Source organism: Apostichopus japonicus, chromosome 1 (assembly GCF_037975245.1).
Source record: "Apostichopus japonicus isolate 1M-3 chromosome 1, ASM3797524v1, whole genome shotgun sequence".
Lineage (NCBI taxonomy): Eukaryota > Metazoa > Echinodermata > Holothuroidea > Aspidochirotida > Stichopodidae > Apostichopus > Apostichopus japonicus.
The window spans coordinates 13,564,265-13,585,770 of NC_092561.1; the positions used below are offsets into that span (position 1 = coordinate 13,564,265).

The following is a 21,506-nucleotide window of genomic DNA, read 5'->3' on the forward strand; positions in this document are numbered from 1 at the left end:
ACGTGATTGTCTGGTAATAATTTGTGAATTCCCGTCAATTACAGATAAATGTCAATTGAGCCTTTAAATGTACTTCGTAATTTTAATGTTTTCTTCTTTTTTTTTGTTGGGGAGGCAAGCGGGGTGGGGGGGTATAATGGGGGAGATCGAGCCACTTTCCCCCACTCGTTACGCCACTGATAACTGATGTTATCAAAATACATGAATACTTGACGTGTGACTCGGTTGACGTTAGACTCGGTTCCATACCCTAACGTCGTAAGTTTCACACACCTCATCGGATTATATCGAATGTTCCCAGTGAGACTTCACTTTCAACCGTAGCTATGAAAACTATATGATATTATACATAGATAATATCGTTAATCTGTTAAAAAAAATTGAAATCTGACAATTTACACCGAATTACCACTTTTTATAGGCAAGCCAATCCGAAAATAGGAAATGAATTTACGGCCTATAAAAAGTGGTAATTATGTGTAAATTGTCAGATTCGAAGCAGCAGGGGTGCACTTTATACAATATAACACTTTGCCCGGGTAATACGCCCTCATTGACAGTTATACAAAGCCAATTAATGTATTCGCATTCACATCACTGTGGTTTCATCAATCATTATAACTGTATAATGTGTCCATTTAATTAACTTTAAAAATGTTCATTATAAGTAAAATTAAATTGAGTTGCAAGAGGACAATTTAGAATGCAAAATCGTTTCAAACGTATCATTTTCCCTCATTTGATGATAAATATTTAACATGACGCACATTTTTGGAAAAATTAAACTAAAGGAAAGTACTCATTCATAGTACGCTTTCATATTAAAACAACATAAACACAGTATGTAGGGTTATTACCAAACCTTGAGCCAGCACAAAAACTGTATTTATTTTAGCTCTACAAATGTGTATTCGACCTCCTGCAGAACCACGCCCATTTCTGCCTTATACAACTGGTGACGTTGAAGTTCATAAGTTTTCATATGCAGTATACGTTTTCCACAACAGGATGTGTGCATTTATGCACATGATGTAAGTCTCCAATGATATTATGTACGCTCCCATATGCAGAGTGTTGATTACACGTTTTCATCTACAAGATGTATGCGTTAGTTCACATGATAAACGTCTCCAATGATATGATGTACGCTCTCATATGCATATGATTATACGTTTTCATCTACAGTATGTCTGCGTTTATTCACATGATATATGTCTCCAATGATATGATGTACGCTCTCATATGCAGACTATACGTTTAATCTATAGGCTGTATGCGTGTATATTCATGACAAACGTCTCCAATGACATGATTAACGCTTCGATATGGAATAAATACGTTTCATCAACATAACTTTTGCGCTTATAAAAATGATATACGTCTATGGAAAAGTTATTTGTCTCGGCCTTTTGTTGGGCGCCATAAAATTTTCAATGAAGAAAATACTGGTATCCGTGAGTGAACGTAGAAAGAATCCACTGTAACAACTGATAACAAACATGAGGTATTATTGAGGACACGCAATTTACAATGTGGTTTTCACTCTTCCAAGATCAAAAGCTCTAAACAATTGGCGTTCGGATTCATCAATACTGTGGATCATTACCTGTTTATATTTTCAGCTTATTAATTCCATCTCTTATACGGTCTTGATCTCGGCGTCTCTATGGTCCAACATTGAACTTCAAGGAACGTAAGTTCCGAGTGCTATTTTGGTATTTACAGCATTAAGATATTCACAACATTTTGCCTTGATCACGAATAGATCAGAATTGTCGTTTGTTTACAGATGCAAGGCGTTATATTACTGTTAATTCATACCATGTAGAATTATGATTTATACCAGTATAAGTAGAAAAGTAGAAAGATGATATTTATGTGAAATGAATGAAGCATTTGAAAGTATTTGAAAGTAACAAAACGAAAGAAGTGAAATGTGAATGTTACTATTGTAACCTCTCTCACTTTGGTAGCTTAATATTTGTAAAAAAGAAATATCTTTAGCTAAGATAACTTTGAATTTCTCTCGTCCTGTAAGTTGCAAACGTTCCATAAATTAATATTTTATTATTTATATTGTACTATTTTTTTAAAATAAAACTGGACTTGAATTTTATTTTTCATTTCATAAACAGGTATTTCTCTACAATTGTTGTATCCAAAATTGCAAAATAGAAACATTACTCGCTACTTCAAAGGAACAAATAGATGAAGAATAAAATTAATAATGAAATAATGCATATCGAAATATGGTGACATTCCATTATTATATTCGAAGAGATGGAAACACAGATATATGGTCAATTGAGACATGATATAATATCATATATTGCGATATGAAATTTCTTGAAATGCAAACACATTTATTCACTAAATATATTTAAAGCTGGTAAAGCAAACGTTAAAGACATATGACAAATTATTGTGAAATACAAAGTGTACATGGTGTTCTAATTAGTCAACAACGGTTACCACTGTTGTAGCTGTCTAGCATACCAGGTTTGAGACAACATACTACATACTACACTTACTCGATCGACATAACATCTAGTGAAAATCATGATTATGAAACAAACTGTGTAAATACGGAATATATCGTGTCGTATCTCAGATCATAACATAATTTTGTTATGATAAACTCTTTTTCAGGTTTCAGTACGTTAATGTTTAACTTTTCTGCTTCTTCAATTCTTAGCCCTTCAAATACCTATTATTCGTTTCTCGCACGGTCGTTTACGTTACCTTTTACGTTTGCAAGTTTATGCATTCAATTGATTAGTGACTTTTAAGGATTAGATGAAACCTCTCATAATCTACCTTGAGCTAAAGGTGATCAACATCTGTCTCACGCGTTTTTCAAATATAATTCGCAACGTCAGCATATATGCGGTCTCTTAAAATTACCTTCGCCTGATAAAATGAGTCAGGGGTGAACACATGCCCCATGCGTGTCCATAGCATTCGCCTACATCTGAATACATGCTGTCTTATAAATTACCTTCGCCTGATAGAGATACTTTTTAAGAAAAAGTCGCCCAGGTAAGAACCTGGACACGAAAACCAAACTACCGAACAACTGATCCGCTCTCAACCCCAGTCCCCTTGCATCGGGACTGTGACTGTGTGATCGTCGGCGGATGTGTATCACCATTGCATGCAAAAGGGAACATATACTGCACATGATCTTAGTCAAAGGCCGAGAAGCGATAGAAATAGAGAATATCAGTCTACACCTAGCTTTATGCATTAAATGAAATAATAGTGATTGCCATTAATTACTTCTCTTCAATAGTCTGCATCAAAACACTCTAAGTCCTCTGCATAATGACACTACCAAAGCTACCAAGCTGGACAGCAGCTTTCTGTGCTTTGTTCTTCGTCAATGTGATGTCCACTGGCAGTATGAAGGTATGCGGGATCTTCTTTGATAGTATGCAAACAATGGACGGATTAAGCGGGACCATGACAGGACTGATATTTGTTGTGCCCAGTGCAGTATCACATTTGATAGGTAAGTACACGGCTCATGAATATATAACTATTTTACTAAATCAATACAGTATGTAGTTGGTTTTTATCTCCAAATATGCCCACATGAAGCCTACTTTCATCAGTCCCTTGCAAAAATGTGTGAATCAAAGAAGAATATTATGTTATACCATATTTTTAAGTTAACAGTCGAGTATGATGTTACTAGATCAATATCAAAGTGTAACGTTTTATGGGGCAACAACGCCTTGGTGATAACTGTGTAGCCTAAACTAGACCATTGGGATACACAGGGTGAAAACAACTCGTATGGTACCATTGGCAATTTGATGTAATTTCGTCAGACTGAACCATAATTAGGAATGCAGTATGGGAGCTATTTATAATAATCCCTTTGCAACTTACATATAGCAAGGGATTTAATTAAGTAATTAATTACTGACACATATAATATCGGTTTAAGTGAAGCTAACTCTTTCACAACACTCAGGGCCCCACAGCATGAAAAAACACTTAGGATGTAATTTCGTCACACTGGACCATTGTAAGGACATCTGTATGGGTGTTATTTACAATGATACCTTTCCCAAATACCTATAGCAAAGCATTTAGTTAACTAATTACTGACAAATATACATCTCCCTAAGTGAATTTTACTCTTTTCACAACACTTAGGACAACGTAGTATAAAATAACCCTAGGGTAGCATTGGAAGTTTCTATTCAAGTATGCTTATGTAATATAATAGCAGTTGCTCTTTTAGAGAAATATCTTTTTTATTCAATTCGCCCCTATACCCATTTTGTTTTTCAAATTTAGGAAAATATGTTCACATAATGTGTTACTACGTCATGTTCGCGCAAGCTTTATTCTTGCAAATTTTATTGATGATATCTTAGCGTATCCTCAGTCATGACATTAAATTTCAATCAATAGTGATGGCTCTTTGGATGCATGTCCAAAGTGACCTTAATGATGAAACAAACAAACAAACAATGGAAACACAGGTAGATGATATTTCCTGGTGTGTTATCTATAAACATCGTATATGAACTGTTTGTCTATTCCCACCCACAAGGATATATGGGGGATGAAAGTAGGTCACTTTTTCATATTATAATGGAGCGATGTCATGTTCTTCAAAGAACTGCATGATCATGAGAAACAACTCGTAACCCTCTCCTACCTTTAACAACCATTCGAGCCAACTTACTCCTATGTACATGACCTTTGACCTCAGAGGGTTGTTGTTTGTTACATAGTCATAAGAAGAAAAATACATCCCCTCGGTCACACTCCTACTAAAGAAACACTGAGTACCTAAGTTTGGTCCCTACATTCACCCAAGTTCCCACGAATTCCAAAAGTGATGTCCCATAAGTTGACTTTTTGGCCCACTCTTTCAAATCAACAAGGTCTGTTTGGAAAATATACTTCGTTTAAAATGTACTATAATATATCTCTCAATGTAAATGCAATTTGCAATGTTGGCGTCTAAGTTTATCTTTTGTTTTGTAAATGATACGACATTGCTAAGTTGTTAAATAGCCAAACGATATTACAATGTAACTATGCAGATGATGGCATCTCAGGCACTTATCTAGGGGGGGGGGGGCGTTGGGGGCGCGCGCCCCCCGGGTAAGGAAAAGAGGAGAGAAAAAAAAGAGAAGAAAAAAAGGAAAAAGAGGGGGGAAAAAAGAAAAGGAGGAGAGGAAGGAAGGGAAAAGAAAAAGAAGAAAGAGATAAAAAGGAGAAAAAGAGGGAGTCAAAGATAAACGCCAAGACCTCGGGAAGAGAAAGAGGAACAGTTATAATAACAGCGCTGATAGCTATTATATACACAGGGTAGCCAGTGACAGATCGAGGATTACGGAGGGGACGTGCGCCTCACCCTACCCCTTACACCGACAACTCCATTTTTGACGTTCCATTTTTCCTCTCTCACTAATGTATATATATATATATATATATATATATATATATATATATATATATATATATATATATATATATATATATATATATATACATATATATATATATATATATATATATATATATATATATATATATACATATATATATATATATATATATATATATATATATATACTATATATGGTCTATCATAATGCGTGTGTGTGTGTATGGACGCCTTAAACAATTGTAAAATTGTGCTATTATATCAGTGAGCATGAAAATGCATTTTCCAGGATGAACAGCCTCAAAAATGTCTATATGTGTAGCCAAAGGCGTAGGAGCCCAATTGGTTTTGGGGGCTGTAACGACTTGGCCGAAAAATATAAGCAAAATTTTTCGCGCGCAAAGCGCGCGTCCAACATGGTAATGTCAATATCATATAAGCAAGCATCGGTCATTACATCGCATGGCATCGTGTACCGTACGGTCCGTCAAAGTTGCGCAGTATACCGCGGGATGCTAATGTAAACAACCAAATGTCTTATGTAGATAGAGAAAAAGCATACAGGTCCAATTATGTCAAAACTCTCTTTTACAGTAGTAATGACGAATTAGTCGGCCAAGATTAGAACTTATTTTTCATTACCAAGGAGATCATTTTTAAACTATTCATTTCCTTAAGTTACATTATTGCTATTTATTTTTCTTTCAGTAGGTGCCCGAAAAATTTATCAGCATATTGCCCGAATTTTCAGGGGGAAAAATTGGTTGGGGGGGGGCTGCAGCCCCCGCCCCGCCTCCTACGCCGATGTGTGAAGTGTTCGGTTTCGAAATATCTGATATCGGAAATATCTGCTATTTTTCATTTCCTTCAACGAAGAGGTTTTAATATTTCTACACCAATAAATTAACTGTGTCGGAATTTTAGAAAATTTCCTCACCAACTTTCTTCATCATACTTCCTTCTACTAGTGCAATTTTGACCTGTCTGTTAGGGGTTGAAGGAGGTTTTTCTATATTAATTGTCCATAGATTGAATTTTCTGCAACATTATGGGTCTGTTTTGAAGTGATTTTATTCACGAGAAATGTGAATTTTCAAATTCTCAACAAATAATGGGTATAAAACCTTGAAAAGTGGGGCTTTCGGATATTGTGAGACGTGACGATGAATCACCTACAAAAGCAATGAATGATCCACAGGACATGCAATGAGGTAAAACATGATGTGTGACTGGTGACAATCTTCCAAAAGGTTATGGTTAGAAAAAAAAATATTGGAAACTACTTGGTTTTCAGGCAAAAATGTACATCTGGTTGGTCATTTTCAAGCCCGAGAAGTGCCTTTTCCTGTGATCTGGTGGGTATCAAAACCAGAAATTTTCTTGTACGCTCCGCGCCAACTGATGGTGGCGCTCCGCTTAGATAGTAATTCGCGCCCCCGGGTTAGAAAATCCTGGATACGCCCCTGCATCTATAGCTTTATCCTGTGTGTTGTCAAAGGTACTATTTTCGCTGTAGTTATATATGTGATTGTGTAATACCAGTATACGCGCGACAGGGTAATACCGGGTTGGGTTTAGTTGCACAAAATCTAGCAACGTGCCAGCACTTAAATCGAAGGAAAAGAGTACCGGCTTGTCAATGAGGACTTAATGTATAATAGCTTATATATATATATATATATATATATATATATATATATATATATATATATATACATAATATATATATATATATATATATATATATATATATATATATATATATATATATCCCATCGTACCGCTGAGGGTCGGATGTTGTAGCTTCTGGTCGCTGAGGACCTGAACATTTATTATTTAAGGAAGGTCCCTTGAGTTGGATTGGAAAAAAATATCCTCAGAGATAAAAATATATTCACCTTAGTGTGACACTTGTGTGACCCTTTGAGAGCACTGATTACAGTTTCACATTGCCTGGCGAATCAGAATAATGTTACATATATTTGATCAGTTAACACAGTGGGGAGGTGGGGATGTTATTTCCAGAATAGGATAGGATACAAATATGAAAATTATGGCGACATTCAATTTTGCACTAAGTGATGAATATACTGTAACCCTCTTACAACACTTGGTGCAACAGTGATGCATGATATTAATAATTGCATGCATAATATTGATGCATAATAATTAAGTTGGGTGACATATATTCCATCCATTCCATTCTTCATTTTACAAATTAGCTACATTAGCTTCTAGCCTATTAATATCTATATCCCAAGTTTTATTTCACTAATTTCTATATGGTGAAACCACTCCTGAATAATCAATGTGATAATTCTGGGGAAAAATGTACTTGCACAATATCACCATTAATTTAATACCAAATGAGACAAACCTAACAGTTACAAATGTTTTACAATAAAACCTTCACCAGAAGCAGTTATTATCATCTACTATACCCATGGCTAGTAACGAATATACCAATTAAGACTTAAATATGATGTGTTCTTCTGGATATATAGTGTCCAATTAAACTACTTGCTGACACACTTACACACATGCACACAAATAAAGGCCCTATAGTTAAGATTTCATTGCTTGCTTATGGCTACATAACCAAAAAAGCTTTTTATTTATTTATCTCCTGAATAAAAACAGCTTTCTGGATCTGAATCCAGCAATGAACTACACCAGCAGTGAACTACACCATACAGTTTACTGAAATGCTAACCTAAAACTTCAAATGATATAGCTATATAGAAACGCAACACAACAAGTCGCTCTAAAAAAAAAAAAACTCAAACCACATTTATTTGTGATTTACAGTTCTTGAAGGCACTTTTAAAACATTCTTTAGACTAAAAGCAATATAGCAAAAATACAAAATTTGCATATCCCTCTCGCCTCAGTTGAAAATAACCTGTCATGGAACTGTCCCAGGACACAGGTTCCTAGTTGGAACCTGAAAGTAATATAATGATTTGAATCATTAAACATAAGTAGAATTGAAAAGCATGTTACCCTTAAACTGCCCCCCCCCCCACCCCACTCCTCCTCATCTTCACCCAAGCTGTTATTCCTAGTTTCCTTCTAGAAAGTTAATATATTTAAAAGATGAAACAATGTTCAGTATGATTTAGACATGTTTGGATCTATATGTAAAATGCTTAACAGAATGAATACAATATTTGAATTTTAAAAGCCATTTATTTGTAGGCTGACACCAATATCTCAATAAATTATTGTACTACATCACAATTACAAACCAGCATAAAGTTTGCACAAGGTCTGATTTTACAGTACAATGAATGATGCAAATATGCACTATTGAGGTCTACTGTAGTTTTCACCTGCTGCAGATATCAGAGTGTATATGTTGCATGTGATAGGCCCACAGCTGTGTACTTAAACGTGCTATATTGCGTGATTACATTCTAAATATATATTCAAGACTAAGAAACCTGTGTATTGCATATGATACAGTAGCCTATGCTGTAATCATAAATGATATTTATAGTGATAACTTGTAGTAATTGCAGTACTTAAGTATATGCTTTGTCAACCGGATCCTGCTGGGAAAAATGTGAACAATGAAACCAAAACCTTGTTTCTATTGTCATAAAAATTGGTGGCTGCAGTTCCTTTCCAAAAAGTCTTGCCTGCTGTGACCAATTACTTCGACATGACGGTGAAGTCGCTGCATCATCACCGTGGCTTTACTTTTCACATGCAAAAGAGCTCTGTCACGACTTCGCAGGGAATAGCCCTGTAGCCACTTCAAGACTTGAAGAACATCATAGTTATATGCAATTATCATTTTAGGTCCACAAAGATGTATTTCAGAGATTTCAGTATGCACAACAATTATCCAGCCCAAGTTAAGTTTGTGCATCTATAGGATGTTACATTTTAAGATAGCCATAGAGGAAGAAAGATGGGGAGGAAGGCATATTGTATTATAAAACATTTCAATATGTCGCTTGGCAAAGAACAACAAAGACAAATTTCCTTATTTTTCATAATTGGTGGTAAGCACTGGCTCCTGTAATTACTATAATAGATCTCCCATGGAAGCATCACAATACATCTTTCTGCTGCCAGAAATGTGTTAGGGTGTGCTATTAGGATGTGTTGTTTTACCAGTATATTCCATTGACACGTCCCACACCGAACTCTACAAGTTGTTGAACCACCTACCAGTAAATTTACAAGTTAAATTATAACGGTATCTATTCACATTAAATATATGGCGAGATTGCCACACCAATGCACAATACGTTTGCAGTTTCCCTTGTTATCTACTCCATCTCTCTATCTCTCTCTCTCTCTCTCTCTCTCTGAATACTGAACACCATAATAAAACGTTCAGTTAACTTTATATTATTAAAAAATTGGGGCTTTAAAGGCGGTTTCCAATGTCACGTTATATGCAGATAATAAAATAAAATAACTAAAAGCATCCCGATGGAAGCTACCTAGAAAGCAGCATTTGTGTCAAAAGCATCCTGATAGAAGCTGCCTAGGAAGCAGCATTTGTTCCAACGCAGGACATGGAGAGGACCGGGAGGGGTGGGGCAGGAGGGCATAAATCCTAATTCGAAAGTAACGATTTTCACATGATCCTCGATATAATTGCTCTAAATTAAACTTGTGGTGATAACATGGAACATGACGACGTCATCATGTGGGGTCAACGAACGCCAAACTAACTTTCCATACATATCATCAAGAATCATAAACAGTTTTAATTGGATTTTTTTTATAAGATCTTTCTTTACCCAGGTAAGAGGAGCACTGTTAAAACCAAGACGGTCGGATGATCGCCGCTTACCAAGTATAGGTTACGAGAATTATCTTGAATACAATCCTCTAAGAACCTTTTATATTTTATATTTCGCCAGGAATTAATTGGACGAAAAGGTTTTTCTTTAAAACCACTAGCCATACAAGCTGGATAGCTCATACACAAAGGAAACTTAAAGTACCCTTTGAACTTCCGAGTGCATCAGTTTGTTCATTTGATTTCAATTGGCAGCAATAAAGTTTTGTCTCAATGGTTACTAACCAGACCGTTTAACTTTGTTTTAAGCGTCCAAAATAAATAATAAACAGTTTGGCGAATGTGTGTCTTACAAGCTGCATTCGTAGATGGTTCTATTGTTGAATGCTTTATAATTCATCGCGGAAGAAGAAACAATACATGTCCTTTTTTCAGGGAAACTTTGATGATACCTTCACTGGTAATTTAGCGATTTATGTCCTATTTATAACCCCCCCCCCGCCCTCCCCCCAAAAAACTGCTTTATAGACTTTCGTGTAGAGACTGGTAGGAGTTTATTAACACTACCAGTAAGATATTGTCAACATCTTATGTACCATTCAATAACGACAAGTTTAATTAATTATATCTATGGAAAGAAAACGTATGTTGTTTCTTGTTTTTCGGCGAGACATTTTGTTTGCTCGCTAAACCAAAGGAACTCGGTACATTGACAAACCAACTTCAGACTTGAACAATAAAACGTTACTGAAAACTGACAAGTTTGCCATATTTAACAAGAATACATCAAGTCTCCATGCTGCGATAAAATCTGACAAAACCCTAATCTATTTCCTAAAAAATGGTAAAGAATCAAGTTGTTAAAGAACACCCTGGTGGAAATTTCTGTTGAACTTTTGAACTGGTGTCAACTGGAATTTTCTATATGGAAAATGGCACAAATATGAACTAGGTTGAAATGGGTGAACTTGGGTTCCCAAATGGTTCAACTGTTTTACTGAATCCAACTGGTTCAACTATGTTTTACTGGGTCCAACTGGTTCAACTGTGTTTTAATGTATCAACTATGTTTTACTGCGTTCAACTGGGTCAACTATGTTTTGCTGGGTTAAACTGGGTGAACTATGTTTTACTGCTTATAGTTTTAAAAAAAAGTTTGAACTGGGATTTTCAACTGGTGTTATCTACACAATATAACACCACACTATAGAAAGCTTTTCTTTCTTTTTTTTTACAGTAGATCTATACTGTAAAATGAAGCCTCGCTTGAAATTAGATTGATAGTTAAATGTTCATAATGTTCAGTGTAGGGCATCCTCACATTTGGGGTATGTACGTCAATACTGTATACTTCACTAATAACTTTCGAAAAGTATGTTATTATGCCAATAGAACACTTCATGTTCGAAACAACAATCAAGGTAATTGCGTAAATTTCGATACATCTGTGAGCCTCTTTTGTTTATGACACCTTAAGAAACTGCCATTTAGTTTGCAAGTTGACGATTGCTTTCCTAAAATCACACAGCTAAATATAGGTGTTAACTCAAATCGCCGAACAAAGTATAACATAATTTGTTCAAATTAATTAAATAGTAAATATTTAATATTTTTAATCATTGCTGTACAAAAGTTTAATCGTTTTAACAAAACTGTGATAAATATGACAAAGAATTATTTTACACCCCTCATAATTTGGCTAATTTAGCATTTTCAATATATTAAGATACGGTTACTGCTTACGAACTTACATTATAATATTCTCGATATTTACGCCAAAAATAAAAGCAGTCAACATAGTCCCATTTGGGCCAGTGTGAAACCTAGTTCAACCCCAACATGGCAAGTTCACCAGTCAACATAGTCCAAACCCAGTTGGGTCAGTGTGAAACCTAGTTCAACCCCAACATTGAAAGTTCACCAGTAAACATAGTTCAAACTCAGTTGGGCCTGTGCAAACCAGTGAAACGTAGTTAAATCCCAGCTGGGTCAGTTCACCAGCCAATAGTCCAAACCCAGTCGGGCCAGTGCAAAACCAATGAAACCTATATAGTTCAACCCCAACAGGGCAAGTTCACCAGTCAAAATAGTTCAACCCAGTTGGGCTAGTGCAAACACCAGTGAAACCTAGTTCAACCCCAACTGGGCAAGTTCACCAGTCAACATAGTTCAACCCAGTTGGGCTAGTGCAAACACCAGTGAATGGAAGGAAATGACACAATTACGCAAGCTACATCGGTAAGATTGAAAGATACTATTCAAGAGATGATGAACCTAACACAGGCTAGCTACGAACGTGATATTGAGTCCTTGGCCTAACGGTCGTAAACAAAACAGAGAGATTAAATTGGCGCAAGATCTATTGGGCAATGCTTCAAGTTTGTAGAATCTACAGACTTGTTCAAAAATCTGGCGAATTCGTTAAGCTCAAAATATTTAACGACAGACAACTCAATAAATAAAATGATAATTAATATGAAAATTGAATAGAACGGTGTTAGTTTTAGTGAGCTTTTAGAGCAGTAAGCTGGAGAGGTCGAAGTTCAAATTTAGCAAACACACCTTGAGACTTTAAAGGATCTCATCGATACCACGTGCATCTCGGTGTATTTGCTTTAGTCGTCAGTATGCAATAGAATAATGAATGTGTTACAGTACCGATAGCATATAGAATATACGTGCATACAAACAGATCATACATTAATCGAGGCCGGTAACAATCGGCTTCAATTATGGGACTGACTCTGCTTTTGATTCTCCATGCATGGGTCTGCTGTTTGTACTTGCAACTGTTATGCGGACATAAAAAAGCAAATCTTACTGAATCACGCTGCTCTAACACATATGAATGTACTGTTTTGGTTTAATCAAACTAAGACCTTACTGTAGATTGTAGAAATATCCTTCTTTCATATTTACTTTTGCTTTCATTTAGCTCCTATCATCGGCTCCCTTGCTAGATATTTGTCATACCGACAATTGGGAATAGCTGGCGGAAGTCTTGTTGGAGGAGGTTTCATCTGTTCAGGGTTGTTTTCAAATCACGGCTTGCATTTCCTGGGTTTTTCTGTTATATCAGGTAAATCATTTATTTTGATGAACAATGTTATAATTATTTAAAGTATGTTGTTATCAGAATTGTCAATTAAAATGCCAAATGTTCATTAATGCCAAATGCTAATGTCAATAACTGATTCTTTGCTCCTTCCATCAAGGTTTAGGCTTTGGTTTCTTATTCCTACCAGCTGTTCTCTGTTTACGTGAGCAGGCGCCGGATCACTTCGCTAGTTTGATGCCTTTAGCGACTTTGGGGGGATATTGTGGCGTTGTTTTACTACCGATTATCATCGAGGTTTTACTAGAGAATTATGGTCTTCGGGGCGCCTTCTGTCTTTTTGGTGCATTGTCTTGGAACACGATACCATGTGGTCTTCTTCTTGTCAATGGAAAAGGAAAACAGTATGAAAACCTTAGCAATTCCGTTGATAAATCAGAACCAAGTCAAGAGGTCGAGGCGGTCGATAAGGACAGTCATAACTTCACAAATTTAAAATATGGATTACTAACTTTGATGAAATACTTCCGATTTTTCGCAATTATTCTCAAGGAACATTTGTCATTGTTCTTGGATCTAACCTTCACATTATTCTTCATCACAGCTAACACAAGAAGATTCCCAAGCGATACTTGGACTTTATTTTTAATACCGTACAACCAAGAACTTGGAATGACCAAAAGTAATGCTGTCTTTATTTCAGCAGTTGGAGGTTTTGGCGGTATTGTTGGTAGATTCGTTGCAGCCGCTTCGTTTAAACTGACGAAAATAATTTCACCTTTGACCTTATTTGCGTTATGTTATTGTCTCAATGCGATCATATTCGCATCCTTCTCGCTGTGGAATAACCCTATATTTTTGACTTTTTGCGGATTTTCGAGTGCTCTCCTGCTCTCTTTCTTGGCTGGTACAACATCGGGAATACTACTTCAACTCAGTTCACCTGAAACTTTCCGGCCAGCATTCGGTTTATTGCATTTTGGCTGTGGCATATTTTCTATTTTTGCGGGCATTCTCTCTGGTACGTATTTTTCATTTAAGATTAAAATTATCATCTTTCTATTTTGTTTATTTTTAAGGAGAACTTCTGTCGTTTTTAACAACTCATACTAGTCTTTCCAAGTCGTGTATGTGATAGATCTGTGTGTATGGAACACAACGTTTTGTCAACTTTTAATTATTTAAGTATGATTTAATTATGATTTTCAGTGTGTGGTCTGATTTCTTTTATTATCAATGGAGCAACCTACTGTCAGATTCTTCATTATTTAATCCAAGATGGTGTTTTAACTGTGAGTTTATTTTAAACTGTCCTTAACTGTATTGTTTTGTATTCTTTCTTACCCTCTATAGGTAAATCATACGACGTCTTCGGATCGTTCGCAGTAATGTTTGAAGTGAATGCTCTCATAAATGCCGTTAGTTGTGTGTTGGTGGTGGTTATCATCGTCTTACGGAAGCTTAACTATAAAAATACGATACAAAATTAATTATATTTAAATCATTAGGATGGAAAGACCGCGATCATACTGGTACGTTGGTGATTTGGAACAAAAGTCACGGTAAAGTCACGATCATGTATCATAAAATATCTAGATAATGAATACTAACCATGTTCGGACAAAGCTTTGAGGCAAAACGACACACTCAGGCCACTACTCGTGCTAACATCTCATCATTTGATGACTGTTACTGTATGCAGACATGCATGAACTTTTTGCACTCTTACTTCATAAGATCTGTTATCCTGCATAAACTATTTTCCACTTTTCAACATTAACATTAAACTTAGACCTGCATGCATAGACTAATATGGAAGTATTAATCAAAAGTAGGTGTGTGGGGGGCAAAACGGGGGTGCTTTTTCAAGGCATTTTCCAGGAACAACTAAAGCACTATCTGAGTGGAGCACTAAAATAATACAAGCAAGAAAAATGTTGCCATGTGTCTCTCGGATGCCGGAAATGGCACTTTGCAGACATTAAAAGTTGCATAAAACACTCCACTTGCTCGAGTCATTAGAGAAGAAAAAAGGTTCAAAGGTTCATAAGTCAGGAGTATAGTACTTACTACTCTGGTCGCCACAACATGTCTCTGTTGTGAAAAGTACACCTACTCTTTCGAGAAGAAAAAAAAATCAAATTCAAAGTCGAACGCACAATGTATGTATGAATAAGTATAAATGATCAGAATGTTTGCCGTACAACGCAAAGCGCCCTCACATTTTTTGAAGCCTTCACTTTTTAAACACACGGTGATACACTGTGTCAGCATTAGTTCAATTTCTATGGTTAGGCTTCAGCCTATGTCGAATTAGTCACCTAAGATCCTTTCCGCGAGACTTAAAGCGATTTTACTGTTTAATTGGTACATGTATGCTATTATACTTCTTTTATTGCCTTACGATCATCATCATACCTAAAACAAATAAAAATCACCAGATGCGCTGCAATATGAATTGATGAACTGGTTCTCAAGGTACCAACAGAAAATGGAGATTTTAAAGCCTTACTACAGAACTGTTTCGATAAGGCAGTAATGAGATAATAAGAAAAGAGTTCTGAAAAAAAGAAGGGCAAGAAGCAAAAATTTCGAACTGGAAAACCAGTTGGAAGACAAAGTTAACGAAATGAAGTCTTTTAAAGAGTAGTATCTAGCAACTGATTCTGAGATTGAGAATAAAGTGGAAAAATAAACGATCTTGAGCAATACTCTCGAATAAACTGTGCACGTCTGCTCGGCATCAAGAACAAGAGGAATGAAAGCCCGGCCGACTCGGTAGTAAATCTAGCCAAAGAACACCTTGGCATGGATGAACCTTCCGACGTTATTAATTTTGCTCACAGGGTGGGAGCCAGCAGCGAGGACTCTACCCGGAACTTAATAGTTAAATTCAAAAACTACCTTACAGCGATAGAAACTCGTTTGCTAAAAATAGACGTAAACTCAAAGGAAGGCATCGTAGTACTTTAACCAACAGCTCCTCAGGGCCACAAAAAATCACATCTCATTGAAAAGTGGCTAGACCAAAACTAGAAAGGTGTAGGTAAGAACGCCCTTCTAAAGAAGGCGAAAAATATCAGGGATCTCGAAGACTAAGCTCATAAATATGTATATATACTTCGCTTTAATGGAATCCAAGGAGTCTCCTTTCCAACGCCGCAGCCTAACGTTACTCATTTTTTAACGTTCATGCGATTGCACAGCTAGTGTATTTCAATGGACCTAGCTAATTCCATACATGTTTTGCATTGCAAATTTATAGCATGCCTTTACCAGGGAGCGTTTCTCTGTCAATCTGTGTTTACTAAGTACTTACAATCATTTTTTTTTATAATCCAGAGGGTTAAATAATTATTTTCAAATTTACCGTAAAGGCCCGTTATCGTAGTTTTATATTGTCTACGAAACTCTTATCACTTGTCAGTGACAAAGGGATAGAAAATTCGTTAGTAGCATCTGGGAGCACGTCGTATGACCCTCCGTGTTTGGAGAGTTTGCCAACTGTGTAGCGAGACTGCCGGTTTTATTTATTTAACATTTATTTCACATTGAAGGGTATACTCAGTTAGCGTAAAGCTAATCTCCCCCAGGGGAATTTCCCAATTTGCTAACAACCGACTCGCATCTGCTACTGCAACACAGATTGCCATGAACATTTCCTTAGGTCATGCTTGAACGCATTTACATCTAATTTATTTATCACCTGATAGTCATAGTGTTGGTTGGTGTGAGGCAGCATGTTTACAAGTGAAATATATCGGGTAATGGACACTCAAGTAAATTTTGGGAACTTCAGTATTGACATTTCGACTGTTTTTTAGTCTTATCAATATGATCAATTAATGTGCACGGTATATTAGTTTCCCTAGTTGCTACCTTTCTAACTTGCTTCAAGTTGTACGTCTCCATGTCATGCATCCACCTTTTGTTTCTACCACCTAATAGATTGTTGTTAAAGTCCCCGATAATATCTAATGACATGGGGCAGCTAAGTTTTCATGAAAATGATCATTCCACTCGGCTGTTGAATCAGGTGGGCGGTACACTACACCCAGCATTTTTTTTTTTTTAAATATGAGGTATAATATTTTAACCCAAATCTTTTCAATTCTATTTCTTTCAAATTTGGGAATGTCGAACAAAGCTGGTATTGTTTTTTTTTTTTAAATAAATACAGCAACCTCTCCTCCTCTTCTTTCTTCCTGTCATTACGAATTACATTGTAACCAGGTGTGCATACTTCATAATCCTGAACGAATGTTTCGTTCAAAACAAATATTATTAATGATTTCGTACCATCATATACAATAGTCTGTAGTTGATCCACCTAAGGTAAAAGGTGATGAATGTTCCAAAATCCCGAATTTGTTGAATTTTATTGAAAACTTAGTTAAAACACTTACTTATATCAATGTGTGTACTATTCCTATGTTTATTATGGAATACTTTGTGTGATTCATTATGGGTGTCGTCATGGGTAATCACAGGACATGGTTTTTATGTAGCAGCACCCTCTCGTATTGCCCTACGGTCCTCTGTAGAAATGATGGTTGGAAGTATTTTTACGCCGATTTTTCTGGTGTGGGTTCTACCTTCTGTAATCTAGATGGTCAGGGGGTCCTGGGGGTCACGGAGGTAACGATCACGGTTGCTACGATGTTGAGAACGGTGTGCGTTGGTAAACTGCCTGTAGCTTGGCTCTGGTATAGACCTACATAGCCACGGGAGTACAGTTGACCGGTCGATGAGCGCAGTTGCGCCCTCCTCATGTTGTGTTGTTTCTTTCATTTTACCCCATCGCTCCCATAGGGAAGATGTATGTATGTATGTATGTATATGTATGTATATTAGATCCTCCTGCAAGCAGGAACTCGCGAAGAAGCCTAATTGGCTTATCAAAGCCGCAAGCTGACCGAAGTCAGTCTCTCACATTCATATTTAACGTCCATGATTATGAATTGTTAATTGTCAACAACCCTGTAACTGGACGACATACATTAATCTGGGAGTGACTCGAACCGAGGACCTTATGATTGAAAGGCACCGATGTTAACCACTGAGCTAACACTCCACAAGATGATATATTATAGTTCGCTGGTCAGTTGAGCCTACGGCGATCTCTCAATTGCCACATCACCGGTAGTCGTCATCATAATAAATTTCCTGAGTAGAGAGTCTCGGGAGGTTACCAATGTAAAAAGCTGTCAATCTGCGTGTGAGGGTGGGGGTGAGGGTGCGTGCGTGTGTTACTGTAAATGCATCGCGAACTCCTCCCAGACATTAAGTCCAAAAAAAAATCAAACTTGGTAGGAAGGTGTCTGACCATGCAAAGTCTCGACTGCATGACTGATGACGTCATAGGGCAGAGGTCAAAGGTCAAGTAACCTAACATTGGTTTTTAGCCATTTTCTTCTTGTCAACCTGTAGGAAAAGTAATTAAACCACACGACAGGTAGATAATGATGAGACAAATATTAAAATAGGATAAATGTGTGTGTTTAGGGTAGGGGTAAAGGCCAATTGAGGTCCAAATGGCCTAAATTGTACGAAAAAGTGTGTTGCAAGCTCCTCCTAGACCGTTATTCCGATCAAGTTCAAACTTGGTGGGTAAGTGCTTGACCATGTAAACTCGTTCTTGCGTGATTGGTGACGTCCATAGTGCAAAGGTCAAGAAATCTAAAAGTTGTTTATTAGCCATTTTCTTCTTGTCAACATGCAGGAAAAAAGTCAAGCACGATATGTAGAGAGTGCTTAGACGAATTTCAAAATAGGACAGATTCTAGGTTTCTACGGTCGTAGTCAAAGCTCAATTGAGGTCAAAAGTCAAATGATCTAAGTGGTGCATGAAGGTGTATCGCAAGTCCCACCAAGTTTAAACTTGGTTGGAAGGTGCATGACTATATAAGCTTGTGTCTGCGTGATTGATGGAGTAAAATGTCTAACGTTATAGGTTAAAGGAAGAAAAGCCCAAACATGTTTAGTCATTTCCACTTGTCAACATGTAGGGAAAAGCCAGACGATATGTTAAGAATAATGAGACAAATACTAGAATGTTTCGTTTTGGATGTTGAGGGCTAGCTTGAAAGGACAATGTTGATCAGAGGTGTAATTAGCCCAAATATAATGCCTTGAATAAAACAACAGTGATGGTTAGGTGTTTAATACTAAACTTTAAACTAAACGATTCCAGCCTAACTTTTCCAGCCTATAACAAAGATGACAACCAGATGCATTTACAGGTAACCCTACAACCGCTTCCGTCATGGAGGAGATACGATGAGATGCGCAACTCCATGGATTCCTCTTTTGTTTCATTGGGCCTGGTCCCAGTGGGAGAGAAATCAAGACAAACAAATATGATTGGTTAGTTTACACTATTATAAAAAAAACATACATTTACTTATTTTGACGATCGACGCTTGTTTGTCTAGACCCGAGCTGTTCATCCCTTATCATAGCTAATGAAGCAGATAAAACACGAATAAACTTTCCCAAACGAGCTACAGGAGAAACATAACAACGAAAGCTTTGATTATTTCGTAGATCACGTGATACCCCAAAAATCGCCATTTTTTCCGGGTATAAACCAAGCGAGGATTTACCAAGCTCGTAATGAGGACAACGCAAAAGCGCTGTAAGTTCGTGTCTGTACTATTTTCTATTGAACAAGATTTTGGTCTTTAGGGTTTGTACCACTGACTGCGTCAAATGTCATAAAACAAATTCGTATGTAGTCTTTCAATAAATTCATTGACCAATGTGTCGTTGAGCTGATAGTCCCTAGTAAACAGGTTGACGATTCGCGACATCGACAGACCTCTTACTCTGTGTAAAAGAAAGTATAAGCAGTATTGACTGCACACTGCTGAGAATAATCCTTGTATCTGCTTCCCATTTACTTTCAGATGTGACTTTGAAACATGTCATCTTCAAAATGGTCCAAATTCTGATGCACGTGATTCAAGAGGATGTCCAAATGAGTAAAATAAATTCTTTCTCCTAATTTTTAGGGAAGATCGCCACTCAATGACACTCATTGACTACCCGGTTCACGTTTCATATCGGTGTTTGCTATGATCAAGTCCCAGGGTGGTTTTAAGGGTCGAGACATAAAGGACGCAACGAGGTATCTGACTCGATGATCCTCAATAATTGTAATGTGGGGGTGACAGAAAGAGGATTAAAAGTCTCTGAATACGTTACACGTTTTTTCCACTTCTGCCACCGCATTGTATTCAGCGTATACAACGACACTCACACTTCTGGTCAAGGATATATTCGAATTGCGTTTCAAGGCGCACATGTATGGTGACTACCCAGCTGAAGCGTCCTTCCCTCAAATCTTGAATAGCCCCCTCAAACAGGTAAAACTGCCCTAACTGACGACTGGGATGGAAAGTTATACCACTACAATTTCAATCCATGCGAGTTAATTACGCCGCTAAAGTCTTTCCATATTTTTTATTTAAAGGTGCGATTGAATCTTTCCTCGACCAATGCTTTTGTTTCGTTATTCGTTTTAAAATAGTGAGTATGTTTATATTTTAAAAAAAAGTCTTAACTTGATTATTAAACATTTTCACCTCATTCAGTATGAATTTGGAAGGGCCTCCGACCGACAGAGAAGATGCGTTTCATGGCATTCAGTATAGTGGGGCATGGTTTGTTTTGGAGTGGTACCACCCAGGGGAATTTGGATGAAACATCGACACAGGTTAGCGATACCTAAAACCAAGATTATATTAACCATAAAAATTTATGAAACGGTACAGGAACAGAAATTATGGGGCAATGGTTAGAGTTTGTCACTGAAGGAGCCATAAGTGTGTGATAATGCTGATGAAGCAAACAATACTGACAAAGTGAAGATAAAACAGTCCAAAAAAGTCCAAAATAGTCCGAAAAGGCGGAAACAATATTCCGGTCAGGCCTATTCTAACGACTGGTCAGTCTGTGTGAGTTCACTCGTGCAATGTTGAAATTATGAAATATAATGCTGCAGTGTACAGGTAACAATATCGGATTAACTTCGGACGGTAAATAATAAGATGGTATAAATTGATAAACATACAAATTCAAATGCGTTCAATACGCAGAGGATGCCTGATGTATAGTTTCAAGTCTCTTTCAAGCCCCTCTTGGAAAACCTGATGATGTTTCAGAAAGCTATCCTGGATAAGTTGAATCCTTTGAAGACAAAGAGCCTTCGGCTTGGTAGCTGGACATTCAAGACTTTGCCTTTCCATGCGTCATGGTCGGAGAATAATTCGGCT

The 21,506-nt window shown here is 36.9% G+C and overlaps 1 protein-coding gene across 1 annotated transcript; it reads left to right on the forward strand.

Annotated features, from left to right (window-relative positions):
• The first annotated feature begins 1,507 nt into the window (after positions 1-1,507).
• On the forward strand, positions 1,508-15,564 carry LOC139968051 (monocarboxylate transporter 12-like). The gene is made up of 5 exons (XM_071972371.1): positions 1,508-1,693; positions 3,293-3,511; positions 13,111-13,254; positions 13,391-14,251; positions 14,584-15,564. The coding sequence occupies exons 2-5, from the start codon at positions 3,325-3,327 to the stop codon at positions 14,718-14,720; spliced, it is 1,329 nt and encodes a 442-aa protein (XP_071828472.1). The 5' UTR covers positions 1,508-1,693; positions 3,293-3,324; the 3' UTR covers positions 14,721-15,564.
• Positions 15,565-21,506: the final 5,942 nt, after the last annotated feature.